The 17,833-nt window shown below is 40.3% G+C and overlaps 11 protein-coding genes across 11 annotated transcripts; all 11 read right to left on the reverse strand.

Annotated features, from left to right (window-relative positions):
* Positions 1–165: 165 nt before the first annotated feature.
* LSM04_004678 (uncharacterized protein) lies at positions 166–1,169 on the reverse strand (the record flags this gene model as incomplete). The annotated part of the gene is made up of 2 exons (XM_067334754.1): positions 166–420; positions 624–1,169. The coding sequence occupies 2 exons, from the start codon at positions 1,167–1,169 to the stop codon at positions 166–168; spliced, it is 801 nt and encodes a 266-aa protein (XP_067191720.1).
* A 498-nt stretch (positions 1,170–1,667) lies between these two features.
* Positions 1,668–2,372, reverse strand: LSM04_002023 (Spindle pole body component Spc42; the record flags this gene model as incomplete). Its single annotated transcript, XM_067334755.1, has 1 exon — positions 1,668–2,372. One exon carries the CDS (start codon positions 2,370–2,372, stop codon positions 1,668–1,670), a length of 705 nt encoding a protein of 234 aa, XP_067191628.1.
* Positions 2,373–2,781: 409 nt separating this feature from the next.
* Positions 2,782–3,554, reverse strand: LSM04_004727 (uncharacterized protein; the record flags this gene model as incomplete). Its single annotated transcript, XM_067334756.1, has 2 exons — positions 2,782–3,320; positions 3,410–3,554. The coding sequence occupies 2 exons, from the start codon at positions 3,552–3,554 to the stop codon at positions 2,782–2,784; spliced, it is 684 nt and encodes a 227-aa protein (XP_067191724.1).
* An 820-nt stretch (positions 3,555–4,374) lies between these two features.
* On the reverse strand, positions 4,375–5,259 carry LSM04_004179 (Plus-3 domain; the record flags this gene model as incomplete). Its single annotated transcript, XM_067334757.1, has 1 exon — positions 4,375–5,259. One exon carries the CDS (start codon positions 5,257–5,259, stop codon positions 4,375–4,377), a length of 885 nt encoding a protein of 294 aa, XP_067191704.1.
* Positions 5,260–5,745: 486 nt separating this feature from the next.
* On the reverse strand, positions 5,746–7,259 carry LSM04_009532 (uncharacterized protein; the record flags this gene model as incomplete). The annotated part of the gene is made up of 2 exons (XM_067334758.1): positions 5,746–7,119; positions 7,170–7,259. 2 exons carry the CDS (start codon positions 7,257–7,259, stop codon positions 5,746–5,748), a joined length of 1,464 nt encoding a protein of 487 aa, XP_067191860.1.
* Positions 7,260–8,783: 1,524 nt separating this feature from the next.
* Positions 8,784–10,157, reverse strand: LSM04_000514 (uncharacterized protein; the record flags this gene model as incomplete). Its single annotated transcript, XM_067334759.1, has 1 exon — positions 8,784–10,157. One exon carries the CDS (start codon positions 10,155–10,157, stop codon positions 8,784–8,786), a length of 1,374 nt encoding a protein of 457 aa, XP_067191580.1.
* Positions 10,158–10,544: 387 nt separating this feature from the next.
* On the reverse strand, positions 10,545–11,174 carry LSM04_003880 (uncharacterized protein; the record flags this gene model as incomplete). The annotated part of the gene is made up of 1 exon (XM_067334760.1): positions 10,545–11,174. One exon carries the CDS (start codon positions 11,172–11,174, stop codon positions 10,545–10,547), a length of 630 nt encoding a protein of 209 aa, XP_067191695.1.
* An 883-nt stretch (positions 11,175–12,057) lies between these two features.
* Positions 12,058–13,722, reverse strand: LSM04_001142 (uncharacterized protein; the record flags this gene model as incomplete). Its single annotated transcript, XM_067334761.1, has 1 exon — positions 12,058–13,722. One exon carries the CDS (start codon positions 13,720–13,722, stop codon positions 12,058–12,060), a length of 1,665 nt encoding a protein of 554 aa, XP_067191601.1.
* Positions 13,723–14,254: 532 nt separating this feature from the next.
* Positions 14,255–15,514, reverse strand: LSM04_004245 (Calcineurin-like phosphoesterase domain; the record flags this gene model as incomplete). The annotated part of the gene is made up of 1 exon (XM_067334762.1): positions 14,255–15,514. The coding sequence occupies one exon, from the start codon at positions 15,512–15,514 to the stop codon at positions 14,255–14,257; it is 1,260 nt and encodes a 419-aa protein (XP_067191708.1).
* Positions 15,515–15,768: 254 nt separating this feature from the next.
* LSM04_001021 (uncharacterized protein) lies at positions 15,769–16,089 on the reverse strand (the record flags this gene model as incomplete). Its single annotated transcript, XM_067334763.1, has 1 exon — positions 15,769–16,089. The coding sequence occupies one exon, from the start codon at positions 16,087–16,089 to the stop codon at positions 15,769–15,771; it is 321 nt and encodes a 106-aa protein (XP_067191594.1).
* Positions 16,090–16,337: 248 nt separating this feature from the next.
* On the reverse strand, positions 16,338–17,828 carry LSM04_005255 (Ribosomal protein S23/S29; the record flags this gene model as incomplete). The annotated part of the gene is made up of 1 exon (XM_067334765.1): positions 16,338–17,828. One exon carries the CDS (start codon positions 17,826–17,828, stop codon positions 16,338–16,340), a length of 1,491 nt encoding a protein of 496 aa, XP_067191736.1.
* Positions 17,829–17,833: the final 5 nt, after the last annotated feature.

Genomic DNA, 17,833 nt, shown 5'->3' on the forward strand with positions numbered 1-17,833 from the left:
CCCAAAATACAACAAAAAAAAAAAAACGCTTTACAGTGACAAGAAATAAAAAGAAAAAAAAAGAAAGGAAATAAAAACCAAAGGACACACAACTGAAAAAAAAAACACAACAAAAAAAGAAAAAATACAAACACACGCAAAATAAAAAAAAGCCTCTACCATCGTTTAACCTGAACCAAGTTTACAAGCTTCATCACCTTCTTCAGTAATGGCAGCTGCTCGCAAACGTCCTGCCACTGTCTGAAGAGCATTTGAGACCTCCAGCAGACGCGTACGACGGAGCCGTATTTCCCGCTCGCGTACACGCAATTCTTCTTCACGTCGGTTCAAGTCATCCTGAAAGACTTTAATACTTGCAGTGGTTTGCTCAAGAGCCACAGTATTACGCCGTGTTAGCGCATGACGTTTTTCCCACTCATACTATAAGGCCTGTAACCCAACGTTAAAGTGCTGCAGGAGACTGTCGCCAAGGAGACGTGTGCATTCGTCTACATATGAACTATTTCGAGCGACTATCTGTGTAGCAAAGACAAGAACAGTAACACCAATACTACTTTTGTTGTTACTACTATTATTATTATTATTATTATTATTATTATTATTATTATTATTATTATGATTACTGTTATTATTATCATGTACTTTATTTGTTTTTCTTGTTGCTGTTGAAGTTGTTTAGAAAGTCGTTTTTCTATCCAATTCGCCAACAAGAGTGCCTTTTCTGTCCGAGACAGTTTCTCCTCTAGCTGATGCTTTTGCTCTCTCAAGGTTGTCATCTCACGTTTAAGGTTAACTACTTCCAATGCATGTTCATTAGCCCATTCTTCAAAGTCCTTTGCAGTACGTTTAACACTACTTAATTCTCCTCGAAGTTTCTTGATACCATCGGAGTACTCCGCTTGGTGTAATTCATTGATTTTCCCATTCATTGGAGTCTTTGTATTGCTGCAGAAAGCACACACAGTCTGACGTATGTACTCAAGGGAAATACTGTATTCGCTTAGCATCATATCAGAGACACAATTCCACTGAGAAACTGCAGCATAAACTGCCTGTACAATATGCTGAGAAGTAGATGATTGCATTTCGGTCTCCACTACACTATTATTCTTATCATTTCCATTACCCCTACTACTTGTAATACTATTGGCACCATCACCATCACCCATGAAGTTACTTACTGATTCAACTGCCTCGAGTCTTTCACGTAGTTCCCTGCAAATAGATTCGTGTTGTTCACGTTCCTTCTGCAATGTTACCCTAAGATTATCCAAACTGCATTGTATTTCTTAACTATGCTCTTTTTCCTCTTCCAGTTGGCGCTTTGTAACACCTACAACATTTTGCATCACTGAAAAATCCTCAGAAAATCTTTTCCCTTTTTTTCTTATTTTCTCTTGAGATTCTAAACGTGTTTTTACCAAGGAGCTTTCAAGCTGTGTAATCTTTTCGTGATATATCTTTTCCTTTTCTGCCATTTGTGCGGCGTGTTCGCGCTTCAGAGCCTCCAACCCAATTTCCCCATTTGGCGAAAGTGAAGCATTACTCTCATTTTTACTTGTATCACAAGTTTTCTCGGTTTCCTTCACTGCTAGTGTAGCACTCTCCAAACATGCAGTGAATTGTTCACCTAATGTTAATAATTCATCCAAGTGCACATTCTGTAATCATTCAATCTCTTCTTCGAAAACAGTATCAAACTGTTTTATAAGATGAGTTTTTAACCTCCTTTCTTCTTCCTGTAACTGAAACCGCTGAGCTGCAACACGTGCGGCATCAGCTGAGACCTTTTTCATTCCTTCCTGAAGTGTTGCATCCCGCATATCCAGAAGTTTTTCTCTCTCTTGTAACCTTTGCTCTAGAAGAGTTTCTTTTTTATTAAAATTACAACCATTACATTCATCCTTCTCATTTATAGACGTATCAGCATTAGTAAGAGCATCTTTTTTAATATTCGACGAAGTTCCTGACGCTACTGGAGATAATAATAATAATAATAATAATAGTGTACCTTGTGGTGCTACGACCTTTACAGCTTCCATAACCCTATGCTTCATCTGCAGCTGCTCATTCTCAGCTTTAAGATCCTCTGTGAGCTGCAATAACCTCTCATTCTCAGACCGCAGTGTTGATGAGAGTTCGAGTAGGCGCTCCATCTCCTCTTGCTGCTCATCCAACATTTTCATCAAATCACGGCGTTGTTGATACGATTTTTCCGCCTCTGCTTGTGCCTTGGCAACCATCATAGCACAGGCATGACAGAGCGTCACTGGAGCGGAACCGGGTTGTCCCGGTAGTGTTAAGTGCCGTTCAAGACACGTCTGGCACAGTACTTTTCCACAAGCGTTGCAGTTAGCGGCTTTACTGAACATTGTGAAACTGCGGCCGCAACCGGGATGTTGGCAGATGCGAATATCTTCCTTATCAGGCCATTCATGCGGTGGGACGAGATGAAATGGATAATCCACTATTACAGCACCCTCTCTTCCTTAAAACACAGGAGAAATGAGAAAAGAGAAAGGGAAGAAGGAGAAGGAGGAGTATGAAGAAAAGCATAGTTATATAAATATTCACAAGCAGAGAGAATGGTCTGTCTTTCTCTCTCCCTCTCTCCTCTGTGTGTGTGTATTTGTTTGCTTGTATGAGAGAGGGAGATATAAGGGAATAGAAGGAAGGGAAAATAAAGAGAAACTCGAAACGAATACAAAATATATATATATATATATATATATATTTATATACAACTGATGTGTAATGTAGGAAAAACCTCTCTTAACGACCCTATTTCCCCCCACGACATGGTATAGAAGCACACGAAGTAAGACCACGCGATTGTTGCTTCTCTTTTAACAGAGTATTTTGAGATTTAAATGAGGCATTATTAGATGTAGTGCGGTTTCTGGGAAATTTCCCCTTAACACTAGACTCTTGTGGTGATGAGTCAATGGCTGCACTGTTCTTCTGTATAGAGCTAACGATACTTCTCAGTTGCTGTATTTTATTCTCCATATACTGCAGTCTTCCCCTTGACTCTATTTGTTCCACTACTTGATTGGTGCGTTCCTTGTGTTCTTGCTGAAGTGCTTTATCATGCAGTTCAGACTCCCGCAAATTCAGAGATGCCTCACGTCTCTTCAGTTTCTGCTCTCGTACAATTAATGAAATTTCTCGCCGTGAAATTCGTTCCGCACGACGCCTCAGCTCTGTCTCTAATTTTCGCAGCGATTCCATTTCCCGTTCTCTCCATGCGACCCACTCCTGTATAGTTTTCTCAAATTCCTCTTCTCGACGGCGTAGTGTTACGGCGACGGGATCATTTTCTGTTGCTAACACTCCGCCCACTCGCCGTTCTGCCCAAGTACGCGGTGTGATTTCCCCATTCCGCCGCTGTGTGGTGTGGCTTCTCGACTATTTTGCGTCACCGACGGTGTGCGGGTTCGCAGTGGCGGGCGCTGTGGGGCCAATGGCGTTCGGGCACGGCGGCGGCGGCCGGGGAGTCGCTGGGGACTTCTCGCGATAATTCCATGCAGCCACGAGTCGCACTCCGCCTGCATGATTTCATCCACAAAACTCCTATTTGAAATAGGCAATTGTATATATATATACAAATACGTACGTGAGAGAAAGAGAGGAATAAAAAGAAGAAAAAAGAGAAGGAGAGAATGAATTACAAAATCATTATAATAATAGCAATGATAACAAAATAGAAAAACAAAAAAATAAAATAGCAAGTGCCCATCCCAGCAAAGCTAAGAATGTCAACCAAGCAAAAACACACACACACACATTCACAGACGCTTAAGATCTTCACTTTTTTCTTTATTTCCTTCTATTTTTTTTTTTTTAATCATTATCTTTCTTCTCTTCTTTTTTGTGCTGTTGTTTATTGGTCTTAACACTTATATCCTTTTCTCTTTCTTTCGTTTGGTGTGAGGGAAAGTAGGATTAAAAGGGATGTGCCGCACAGTTATTCACAAAACAGAAGAAAAAGAAAGCAAAGCAATACACTCCCATCCTCTTTCTCTAATGAACTCATCAAATGGAAACGGAAAGGAAGGAAGAATGAAAAAGCAAAACGGAAGAATAAAGAAAGAACCAAGAAAAAGAAAAATAGAGAGATAAATAGAGATGGAACAAAACGAAAAAAAAAACATAGAAATAGGTAGACAAACAAAGGAAAAAAAAAACATTAACAATAAAACTGAAAATAAGAATTGTGTACTACTCTCCAACTAAGGTTCCACATGTGGTTCCTTCCCACCAGTGAGAGACACGAAGGAGTCTAGAATGAATTTGTGCCATGAGAGGAAGAGAAGCATATATAAAAATATATATATATTCTTCTCTTTTTCTTTTTAGGTTCTCATTTCTCTACTACGACGTGTACGCCTCAAAATGTTCTTGAACCGGAATATTGCAATTCTGTACAGGGCACTTGCCATGGATGTGTTCAGCGCAGTCTTTACAAAGTACCTGGTGCTTGCACGGGTAGCAAATGACCGTGCATAGACGTCTGCGACAAATCATACATTTAGAACGCTCATTGATTGTCATGCGCACTCGGCTAATCAATTCAAGCATTTCACGTTCAATTTCTTGTAACTGCTCCAGTGGTCGTTGCTGTAGTTCCCCAATCGTTGGCATTTGAACATGTGTATTGATTACCTCAGCTTTGATTTGTTCCCGAAGTACATTAAGTGCCCGTTCACGTCTTTCTGCAGTTTGTGGGTCTTCTCCATGACGTTTTCGTCTTTGCTCCGGTGCAAGAGCTTGTTGTTTGTGTTCTTCTAACATATCTAATCGAAAGTGTAGTTGGGGTAAACTTATAAAAGGGTGACCTGCCTCCCGTGTCATTTCAATCCATTGCTGATACTCCGATTGTCTAAAAGGGGAGTTAGATATTGAATTTAACTGCACAACATTACCATTTTGGGTTGCACGAAAACATGGTGGTAATTCAATCACTATATGCCATTCTGTACTGGCCATATCTGCAGAGAAACCAGAATATTTAGGTCCACGTCTAGCACCCTTCACACATGCAATGTAATAGTGATCACTATTATCGCGTCGCACATCCTCACTACGCATCTCAAGAAGAACTCGCACAAAACATCCTCTAACTACCTCCTCAAAGGTTTTCCACTCAATAAAGTTCACCAGTGTTGTACGAAAGAGTTGAAGTTTCTGCAACATTTGAAGGGGCGGGGGCGGCGTCTGCTCGTCTGCCAGGTACTCACCTTGTCTTCCTTCGGCCATTTCGATAATAACACAGCCTTTCTCTTCTGTCTTTTTTTTTTTTTTTGATGTGCTGTTCTTGTTTTCCTTTGCTGAAACCCTTTCTCTAATTTGCTACGTTCTAGAGATTAGGAGAAATCAGACGCAAAAAAAAAGGGGAGGGGAGGGGTAGAGGTTTAAGAAACGAAAAAAAAATTAAAATAAAAATAGTACAGCAGGGATTTCATGCGGTCGTTAAAAACATAATTTGACAAATATATACGTATACACATATATTTTTATTTTTTATCGTAGAAGTCCCGCTGTCATCCCAGAGAAAAAAATCATGATAAAACAAGAGAGGAAAAGTCGATAGTTTTTTTTTCTTTTTTGTTTCCCTTTCCTCTTTTTTACAACAATAAAATGAAAGAGGAAAAAGAAAAAAAAAGGAAGGAAGGAAGGAAGGAAATAAAGAAAATAATACAAAAAGAAAAAAGAAGAAAAGAGAATACACTTAGAGCCATTGATCTACTGTTTACTTCTCTGGATGAGGTGAGTAACTGTCGTTACCACTACGATATGTTCATCTGATTTCTCTGCAACGAATGCACAAGAGCTGTCTTTGCGCCTTCTCTTTCGATAGTTTGTGACGGCGGTGAGGAACTTCGCTTGATGCGGTTCTGGCGATTTCTGCGTGTTTACCTCATTTTTTACTCCCTCTTGTTCTTCATACTCCTCCTGTAATCTATCTCGCAGTTGTCGCACCCTCTCATCACGTAGTTTTTGCCATCGCCACATTCTCTCATAAACGTTGCTATTCCGCCTCGGCGATGATACGTTGGGCCTACCACGACGTGGTGTATGAATTGATGCCACATACTCCTCAACTCCAAGATCCTCAGCCATGTTAACATCACCAGTATGATTACCACTATTACTATTATTATGACTACTACTATTGCTGTTGTTGTTTATACTGTTGCTGTTCTTGTTCTTGTTGTTGCTGATAGTGTTCCGGCCCTTGAAGCCCGCCATAAGCCGCTCATTAGAGGACTCTGGTAATCCGGCGGCGATCATAGCGGAGACGCTATCAATGGTTGGTGTGTGTCCCTTACGCCGTCCACCCGCGCTTGAGTTATGTGGTGATGCATTTCTACTTTTCTGTGGACGTTCACTTCGGCGTCTTGCATATGCCATAAGGCGTTTGGTGGTATTTCCATCACGTTGTAGTGCGGCGGCGTATGCTGTGATACGTGGGGAGAAGGAAGTGTCCTGTTGTGATTGATGGTGTTGTTGATGCTGCTCCCAACGTGCGAGTTGTGCGATGCGATCACGTTCAAGCATCGCACCCACATATGTGAGATCCTGCAGACCATCGCGATGTCGTACCCGCCGCACAATCTCGCCGCTGTGTGCATTAATTGTTGGCGTCCCGTACAATTCTGTCGATGATGTCTTGTGTTGGCGACAGTGTTGTGCGGCAGCAGCGGCGAGTTGTCCCCGTTCGCGTTCGCGTTCTTCTTCGCGGCATAACTCAATGGGCCGCTGTGCCAAACTTAACGCGCGCCCCTCTGCGCGGCTGCCGCGGTCTGTGATGACTGGCGCAAACCACCCGTTTTGTTGTTGTTCCGTTTGGGCCTCGCGTTGGCGGTACTCGTCGAGCCGCCGCCTCTCATCGTGCAGCCGCATGAGTCGATCGACAATGTCGGAGTTCCGCTGCAGCTGCTGGGCGCCGGCGCTAATGCGAGGAGCGGCGCGGCACTGCAATAACTCCCGCCGGTGTTGTTCCGCCCGCGCCGCTTCTCGCCGTTCCCGCGCGGTCCCGTCCCTTTGCAGCATTTCGGTGTAAAATTCACGGTGTGTGCGGCCCGGCGATATTGTTTTTGTTTGTGTTTTGTTTTTCTTTTCTCGAGGGCGATATCATATAAAGAGAGCGGGGCGGTGTGGAGGACGGCGGAGAGGGAGCGGGTGAGTGGGGGCTGCGGGTCCGAGAGAAAGGATGGGCAGCGGCGTTGGTCCACCGCAAGAGGGGAATGGTACATTTTATTTTAAGAGCCATCTAAATAAGTAAATAATAAATAAGAAAATAAGTAAATTAGTGAAAGGTGAGGGAGGAGGAGGAGGAGAGGGGGAGGATGACAAATAGCAGAAACGCAGAAAACTCTCCACACAAGAGCGCTTGAATAATAATGCCCCGTATAATACGAAAGAAAAAAGCAATGTTGCCAAAGAATAAAATAAAAAAGAAAATTGAAAAAAAAATCACAGAGATATCAGAAATAGACCCGAGTAAAATATTAAACGTGAGTGCCGCTCCATATGGCTAATTTCAACTCATCAGTAATCTACACCCCCTAAAAAATGTTTAGAGCAGCAGAATGTGAAGTATACAGGTATTACTTCTGGTATTTCCATCCCCCTACCCCATCTTCACAATATTGTGATATAATCTCGCAGTTATTTCCCCAAATGCTTCTTCACACCGAGTTGTACAACTGTGGTTACTGCGATTCCAATGGTTCATCAATGTCCACAGGACTAGTGTTATCGGGATAACACTGTGACACACACACACGCCTGATACATTAGTAGCGGCTTTCACCTCCCTTTTCGTTCACTGTGTCGTAAATCACGCATAAAAATTCAATCATCAACACTATGGCGGAGCAGAGGTTGTAAATAGATAAACTAATTGATAAAAAACGTACTGTGTAAGGACTGTGATTGTGCCTTGTCACAACTTCAGGGACTCAATGAAATTTAATAATAATAATAATAATAATAATAATAATAATAATAATAATAATAATAATAATGGCACTAGTGGGAATGTCACAAGATCACTCAATATATGATTAAGAAAATGCACATCAAGAATATTAACAACAAGACGACTTCGATCTTATTTTGGTTTTACCTGCATTTATCATCCAAGGAACGAAAAGAAGAAAACATATACTCGTCGTTCTTCCACAATAATGCATCTGCGCCATCCACAAAAACCATCAATCACAAAGGAACTAAAGAAACTAAACACCAACTCTGCTCCATGTAGTAGCTGCTTTCATTCCGCCCTTTCTCCATACCCGATTTGTCACAGAGAGGACTATATCAAATTATTTTGCAACAATTGCTCTCTCCCTATATATCTCTATTTCTTCATTGAACGTTGAAAACTCAGTGTCCAAGTCTTATTCATGACACTTAACGAAAATAAAATAATGAAAAAACAAACCCCGTATCTGATGTGAGATGAGAGACGAGAGAATCTTCTATTTAATCACCAGAGGAATTTTTCGAGCTTTTTATTGCAGCAATATTTGTAATATGCATCACAGTACTTAAACTTGTCATAAATCTAGATCCCATCAATGAGGAAAAAAAAAGAGAGCGAGAAAGAAAGAAAAAAAAGAAAAGAAGTGATAGGTGTAATATGTGCATCTTTTCATATTGTATATCCCCTAATTCCCAGAATATCCCTTTTTCCCCCGAGGAAAACAAAAACCAATAATACAAACACACAGACTCACAAACACGCTTTCTGTTTCTCTCTTTTACTCACGCAGCTACGCTCCTCGACTTTCCCCCAAAAGTTGAAGCCAACTACTCACACCTGTGGGTACCTCCTGTGAAAGGGTTTCTGCGATATTACTGATGAACCGCAGTGTTTCCCCTGCGTTTCTGAAGCATATATCATCTGCCACAAATTTGGCCATTTCTTCAAAATCTTCAGCACTTATTTCGATACCTCGTATGGAATTAACAAATTCTTCTTCCTCCTTTACGTGACGAGCAATACTTGCTAAAGTCGCCAAAAGTTGTGGGTACTTCCCAAGATCTTTTATCTTCATTCCACAAGCAAAGAATTTTTGAAGCCACGGTTCTTCAGTAACGTAGGAAGCAAAATGACGTAAAATGTATGGTATTCCTTTAACCTTAAGGATTTCTTCCCTCGCCTCATCTGTATCTGCCACAGTTTCAGCAGTTACAAGCCACTCTCGCAAGCGGTTATAATCTTTGCTATGGTAATGTGCAAAAAGCAACTCCACTCCCACCACTCGAGCTTCCGTCTTCCAGAGTTGAGTGTCGGTGTGCCAGTGTGTAACAAGTTGATCTGCATACCGTGACAAGGGTGGAAATCGAGATGCCAAATATCGTATAAAATATTTCTGAGACTCTATGGTTGGATCTTCATTAGACTCAGCTAAGCTTTGAAGAGCACTAATAGCCACATTTAGTTTTCGTGAAAGTGAGGCTGAGAGAATCACTGCAGAAACTGTTGTCTTATCCCACCGAGCTGAGGAGTGCCTCATCCATGACCAAAGGGCAAGTACCTTTCGGTGTTCCCCTCCCCGTGAAAGTAAGGTAAGAACAGGACCATAATCTTTTGGGCTAACGAATGAACGCGATAAAGCGATATTCAATGCATCCGTAGCGTTTTGTTTGTCTTCAGAGTTTGTAGGGTTACTTACTTCACAAAGTGGACGAAGGAGTGTCCCTGCAAGATAAGGCACCTCTCGTATCTCTCGCATTAGCAACAACTTAACTTCTTGTGATTTACCATCTTTAGCCAATCGCCCGGCAAGAGAGGCCAGAAATTGAGAAGATATAACTGACGAAACAGAACGTACCGCAGCCATCAACCGCAGAACGGAATCCGCGTCAATAGCGGTATCTTGAGAAAGCAGCTGTATCAGTTCTTCTGCAAGATCACGTGAGGATGGATGTGTAGAAAGCAATGTAACTACTCGCCGCGTTTCACCCTTTAACACGTAACTTCGTCCTAAAGCTGCCGCAATAGGCACAGGTATCGGTGCGATGGGATAATGCTGTCGAAACTTTGATGACATTTCATGTACAGCTTTTTCATCTCCTATCACTAACTTATCGCCACAGAGAAGACGTTGAAAAGTAAGTCGCGCGGTGATGCATCGCCTCATACTTTACCCCTTCTAAAATAAAGTTCAAAAGTAGAAAAATAATGCTAAGGAAGTTAATAGGAGAACAACAAAAAAAAAGATAAAAGACAAACAAAGCAAAGCAAAAAATAAGTAAGGAAACAATTAAAAAAAAACGATCAACTCTACTCTCCCTCAATATCGTCAATGGAGCCATTTTTCTAGGATTCAAAAGAGAGACCGAGAGAGAGAGAGATTAAAGAAGAAGACGAAAAAAAAAATGGAGGTGAAGACCTCTATATATATATATATATATATATATATATATATATATATATATATATATATTAATCTATCTATAAATCTAGATCTACATGTTTTTTTTTTTCTTTCTGTTTGAAGGGAAAGAAGATGGAAGAATATTCCCAATCAACGTGAATGCTCTTTCTTCTCAGCAGCATTTAATGCAGACATAATCTCCATCCTTTCCTCATCCTGTAGCTGACCCCAGCATTCACGCACAAACTCGGGATCACGAAGGCGTAAAATAGGGATTGCTTCTCCAATAGAAGCCTCTAAAAGTTCCATAACAGCCCCAAGACGATCATAAAGCATTTGACGCTGGCGCCATTTTGCAGTTGAGACATTGGCGTTATCACCATGGGATAAGGATACAAATTTATCCACGAGAGCTGTACAAAGCTTACACACCAAAGCCAGTGTCTCATCCACATCGCTATTCACATTGTAGCCAATCCACTTCGCAGGAAGAAGATCTTCCACTTCTTCAGGTCCTGTACAACGACCAACATTTTTTTCCCAGTATTCCTCTTTTTCCGTCCATGACAGATCCCATGTGTGTACTGTTTTTGAAGACACAGTGAGTGAGGAAGCGGCGTTAGCATCCCAGTTGTGCAATAAACCACCGTTAACGAGATTGGGATCTCGCACCATAACCATTGGTCCAGTCACAGCGGCAGTATGGGGATTGAGAATTTTCATCTTTTCACATCCTGTCATACGCTGCGGATTTAATGTGTAAGGAAGAACAGACTGCATGCTAGAATTAGAGGATAAAAACTTCTCCAAACTTGCTAGCGTCGACAAAAGGAAGAAAAAAAAAATAATAGTGATAATCAAAAAGAATAACAAACTTTCAAACATATAAAACAAAAAGGATGTCTCTATTTTTTTCTCTTTCTTTCACACATACACATACACATACACCCCCTCTGTTGTACCAACCCAGAATTGCACTACATTCTGATCATTTGAATATTGAAGCAGAAAAAAAAAAAAACAAAAACAAAAACCCGAAACCCAAAACTGAACGAAAGAAAATCCGAGACGAAGAAAACGAAAATACCAAATAATAATAATAATAATAATAATAATAATAATAATAATAATAATAATAATCTGGAAAATGGGTTCATAATCTGTATCTGTGTTTGGGTGTTCATGAGGTGTGAACCCACAAGAGTGTAGAGAGAACGACGACCAGGGCCTGAACAGTCCAGCAAAGTGAGCGAAATGTTATAGAGGCCACAGTGGTAGTCATACCTTTTCCAGTACTCTCGCTGGCGCAAGATGAACGGTAATAAAGTGAAATGCAGTTCGTTTCCAGCTCGTCAATTTCCTCATCTGTTACCTTCATAGTAAAGTAGAATAACTTCCTTCATCCACACATAAACATCGAAAGTAAAAAAAACCCACAAAAAAAACCCACAAAAAAAACACAAAGAACCATAGAATAATGACAAGAGAAAGAAGTGACACAAACATTATTACGTGTCTTTAAATTTATTTTAAACATTCAAAGAGGAGATTTGAAATATATTATTAAATACAATGTACATTATAGCAAACACCCCAGGAAAAACAAAAAAAAAAAAACAGCAAAACTAGCAGGTATCCTGAATAGATCCTGATTAAAACTTCACTAGAAACGTCGGCGTAATCCTTGATATCGTGATAAAGGAATACCAAACTGCTCTGGCGGTAACAAATCCCCTGTTACTGGACATCTATACAACACCTTTCTCTCTGGTCCAGAGTGTGAGACAGACATCTGACGGGGCAAATTTTTCGTCGCTTTCGCACTAATTTGTTCCTCTAATGCTCTCACATAGCACTCTCGTTTTTGTTTAGCCTTCTTCTGTTTTTTTTCTTTATCAAGTTGTGCTTTTCTTTCAGCTTCTTGGAGAAGACGTCTTTCATGTTCTATTTCTCGTTCCCTTGCCTCAAGTCGTGCCTCTCGTGCGGACTCCATATCCTTCTTCAAAGTATCATAATAACGTTCTTCCTTCTTTTGTCGTTCCTTTGCATATTTGGAACTGTTATCACGAAAAAAAAAATCTTCACGCTGCACATCATCTGTTGCTGCATGCCTTTTAACCTCACGCTCCAGGATTGAATTAAGAGCATATTTGAAAAACTGATCTTGCTTATTGCGCTTCTCTATAAGTTTAAGTTCTTTTTGTCTTCGATACAATTCTTCCGCTTCCCGCATCTCATTCCGCTCATTTTGTATTCTAAGTTCTTCCTCCTTTAGTCGCCGTCTCTTTGCTTCTTCAGCCATTTTTCTATTGGTCTCCATTATTTTACGTTCTTTTTCTCGTTTTATGTTTTCATCTACACTTCTAGGACGTGGAAACCAATCTAAGAAGGTATCATAAGCACCATCTTTTACTACAGCAGCGGCATTTTCTTTATGAGTGTCAAGACTATAACTCCTCTGAATATGCTGTAACGATCGTTTTTTCTCTTGTAAACATGTATTTTCTTCTTCAACTTTGGCTCTACTTTCTTCTAATACCACCATATCCCTAGACCTTTCTTTAATTTTTCTCATTTCTTGCTCTTTTTTGGGATCCTCAGCGAGCTCACGGTTATCATCCATTGTAGCCAGAGACTCTGCTCGTCTGTTATTATCCTTCCGAGACATAGTATCCCATGGAAAAGGCGAGCAAACAAGTTCATTCATTTCTTTAAATTCTGTATCCTGATCTTTTCTGCCATCTCTTTCCATCAAAACAGCATGTTGCGAGCCTTCAGATTCGCTTTTATTCTTTATTGTAATTATAGCTACCCCCCTATTGATTTGTTCAGAATTGACTTTTAACTTCGCGGTCTGGCGTCCTAGACGCCTCTCTCGTTCGCGTTGTCTCTCCTCCATCTTACGTTGAGCCTGTTCCATATTAATCCTTTGAAGATTTTCTAGTAAACGTCGCCGTCGCGATGCATAATCGCGCTCAGATGGTTGAAAAAACTCAGCATTAGGAGACATACGAGAAACATCGCCTTCTGCCTGCCGTCTTTGTTTTTCCTTCATTAACTGCATGTTAACCGCCTGAATGGACGGAATTCTTGAGTTGTATATTACGTATTCTGTATCCCCTGTATAGTTCCTCCCTTTTACTGTCAATACTTCACCAGTAAAATCGGCGAGTGGCGCCTTTGGCACTTGTCGATTCCGCGCCCCCTTCACCGCCCGCCGTGTGGGTGCGACGACTTTGAACTGCCGGTGGTCGAGAAGAGAAAAAGAGGCGGAGGGCTCGGGGACCGACACCGAGAGGTGATCGAGAAGGGAGAACTCCTCCGACATGTACACTGATATATATATATATATATATATATATATATATATATATATATATAGAGAGAGAGAGAGAGAGATAAGGGGAGGCAACAATAGACATAGATACATACAGGGAGCAAAAGAGGATGAGGAGAGACAAGGATGAAAGAAGGAAAGGGGAAAAAAAAAAAAAAATGATGCAAGGCTCTCGTTTAGTGCAGCGATTGGAGTAGCCTTTTTTTTTTGGATTTCACATGACGTTACGAAGTATGGCCACATCAAACTACGTTAAAGTTTCATTGGCAAAAGAAAGACTTCTGCGCAAAGGAGTATATACAACGACACACACTTGGCTAAATGGGCACGTGATATATATTTTTTTCAAAGAGCACCCTCCCCCTCTACACCAAGAAACTCAACAAGTTGGGTGGGGACGGGGATATGGGTATGCCTTTGGGAGTGAAAACAAATAAGTAAATAGAGTGAAACACAAAACAGAAAAATAAAAATAAGAAAATATCACCTACAAATAACAAAAAAAAAACGTAGATCATCAACATTAAGACTTCAACCTAGAACTTATGTATGAATTAGGCAAAGGTAATGATTTACTTTTCAGAAGCTGACACATTCTCAGATACCTTGATCGCATATTCTGCGCTTCCTGTGTACATGCTGGATCGGCGTTATCTTCATTTCCTGGAGGCCTATTAATATCAGCAAACATTATATCATGTATAATAGAAGCCAATGTTCTCCCTAGAATACCCTGTGACCAAGAAAACGCATGATTTTCTTTTCCGGGCATAATGATTGGGCGTTTAATATACACATCAAACTCTCGTAATTCTAATGTATCCCCTGTAATAGCCAATGTGCAACCATAGTTTTGATTTACTCCAGAAAAATGGGGGGCCGAAAAAAGTAATATGTGTGTTGGTACATGAAATTTGTGTTGGACCCTACCCAGCACATACCCGGGGAAATAAGTGGACTCCCTATGACGATTAAAGCGCGAGAAGGTCTCAAGTTCATATCGACAAGTGTGATATTCAAGACCTCCAATATGGGTATATAGATTGTTGCGTGATAAAAAGTTACACATTGCATCATATGTATACCTAAAATAACTTCCAATCTCTGTTTGCACCCCCACAAAGGCGCATCCAGACGAAAGTCTATCTTCATCTTCATCCATTGGTTTATTCTGAACAAAACCACTGAGTTTCCTTTGTGAACGCTCTTGTGCAATATTAGAAAGGAGTCGGTACTCTGATGCAAGTCCACTGGGGGAACAAAAGAAACGTTTATTTACAATACATACCACAGGAAGTTTAGCAAAGAAATCTTTTAAAGCCTCTTCAAGAAAATCCAAAGAAATTCCTACTTGAATAGAACGTAATCGAAGTTCACCTTGCAATGATCCGAAATCACCTGAAGGAAATGGATAATACATTTCATGTCTACCAATCAAGGGAATAACGCAGGGAAAATGTTGTACCATAAGAGCAACTATATACAATACTTCTAAAGACTGATGACCACCATCCACATAATTGCCAAGAAAAACAATATTTAATTGACCCATAGCCGCTTTCTGCAGAACATCTTTTTTAAGGTAATGAGCCAGGTCTGCTGCATGACCTCGACAAGGTCCTATTATTAAGGTATCACCTGAAACCTCCTGCAAAAAGGAGCCACGTTCCAAGAATTTTCCTGCTTTATGAAGCGTTTTCAGAAGCTCTTTCATTTCTACATTGGTTCCACACAAAAAGGTCTTTAGAGCATCTTCAACAATTTCCCCTCCATTCACTGACATGAGTGCTACTGGTCTCTTCTGTATTTGACCACATAGAAATAGAAAAGATTAAAAAAAGAAGAGAAAGAAAATCAACCTTAATTATCAAAAAAAAAAAAAAATCACTATATACCTCTCTGAAAAAACAATTAAAAAAAGAAATTCTGTATTTTCATTTTTCTTTATTGTTTGCCATTATTCAAAATTATGCTGAATAGGAATAGCAGCTAAGAAATAGACGTCACTACCATTTTTCATCATCATCATCACCAGCATCATTTTGGTATTTGGTGGAGGAGGTCCACAGTATCGTAGTAAACTGAGAGTAATGTAGCCACTTCAAAAAAACGGTCGCACACCTGTCGAGTTGGGGCCGTAGTACTGTACGTTTGCATGACATCCAAAACTGGCTGTTCTCTTGGTGCTCCTATCATGTGAAAATCAGAAAGAGAATTCCTTCGCGAGTACGGTGCTAGACGGAAGGAGTAGACAACTTGTCGGATATGTCTCGGAAAAGGCTGGAACCTGTAGTAATTTTTTAGACTATCAAAACTACGATGCAGATCATAACGCTGTTTTTGTCTTCTACGAGGCATGCTTATAACTTTATGGTTCGTATACCAAAAAGTTATAACACATACACACAAAAAAAAAAGGTGTAGAGAAGAGGATAACGTTATGAACGCATCAATAGGACTTATTCTTGATAACGTAATGAAGTGCATCTGTACGAAAAATAAAAAAAAAAGAAGCAAAAGAAAAAATAAAGTAAAAAAAAAAATGAGACACTTCGTTTCTCCTGCATTTCACTTTCCATATGCAGGAACGAGAGATGAAAATTATTTTATCTAGTGCTACTCTTCGACTTCAATCGCCCAGTTAGTTCTACATTACGACGCAGTAGAAACTGTTTCTGACGTGTCCTTTTGTATTCACAACGCCACACCAGTTCCTGATGATAATGATCAATTACTCTCTGAGGATTACGGTCTGAAAGGAATCCTATTTTGTATAATTTACGTTCAAAATCACTTGATGAATGCCAGAGTGGTCCCCAACCGAGACCTGCTAATTCTCCAGAATTCACAATAAAACGTACAAAGGAGCGAAGTTCGTACTCATCAAAATTCCCAAGTTGAATTGGATGAAAGAAGGAATCTTTTTCCGGATTATATGGTGCATATTCATCTAGACTGTTTGCAAATTTGTCAGTCTCAACATCTGGAAATCCGCTAATACCATCAAAGGGTTTAAAATCCCTAGTAGTACAAGTAATAAAGAATTTATTAGGTTCATCATTTGAAAGAACCATCTTATTTAGACCACGAACAAAACTAAGACGAGAGGCAGGGATTCTAGGAAGTTCTTGAGGATAAAGATCCACATCGGTTGAACCATCATTCAAAGATGCAAGAGTGCGAAGAAAATCAGGATGTGGATAGCGAAAATGAGTCTCATGGGAAAATAAATTCCATCCATCAACGACTATAATGATAGGAAGATTCTTTTCTACACTAATCTCGTCCATAAGGAACTTGATGCAAACACTTTGACGATCAATAGAAGCTGGAGCAACTGCACGATGACCCCATTCACAGAGGTCATATAAATTTTGTGGTTGTCGCTCTCCCTGTTCCACTGGAAGATCTTTAGGTGTACACTTCAGTCGCCAAGATGTCAGAATGTTTCGGTTAGCGATTGCAAAATACTGAAGAAAAGACCTTGCAGCATCTGGTGCATCAAAAAATCCAGGTAATATGGTACTAGGCCAACACCATTCTCCATGGGTCCATGTCTTTGCATCAGGAACATATAATGTGAGCAGATTTCTAGATCGTGCGTAATGTACTACTTGACACATAAGTGCACTTTTACCACATCCAGTTTGTCCATCAACAATAAATCCCGGCCTATTATTCGTAAGTGAGCTTAAAACAGAGCGTTTCGTTTGCCAATGTTCTATTTTTTCAATAAATAAATTAAGTAAATGGGCTTCCTTACGATATAAAAAACCTCTAGGATGCCCTGGAGGCATCATTTGCATTACTTTCCCTCCCAATCCTTCTGGGAAAAAACGCATTAAATCATCATTTCCAATACAATACATGGAGTTGATGTCATTAAACATGAGTCGCGTTGGGATTATTTCTTGTGGATGAGAATAAGTCTTCACAACAGAGCGTACAGGTACACCCTTTTGCATTGTACGAACTTCTTTGAGAGGAATTGCACCATTCCACATAGCCACTGGAGCCTCACAAGCATCTGTGTAGCACGTCACAGGAGGGCGTACATACATAGAAGCCAGACTTTTTCCAAACACTTTTGCTCGCATTTTTT

This window comes from Trypanosoma melophagium (genome assembly GCF_022059095.1).
Source record: "Trypanosoma melophagium isolate St. Kilda chromosome Unknown ctg22segment0, whole genome shotgun sequence".
In the NCBI taxonomy this organism is placed as follows: domain Eukaryota; phylum Euglenozoa; class Kinetoplastea; order Trypanosomatida; family Trypanosomatidae; genus Trypanosoma; species Trypanosoma melophagium.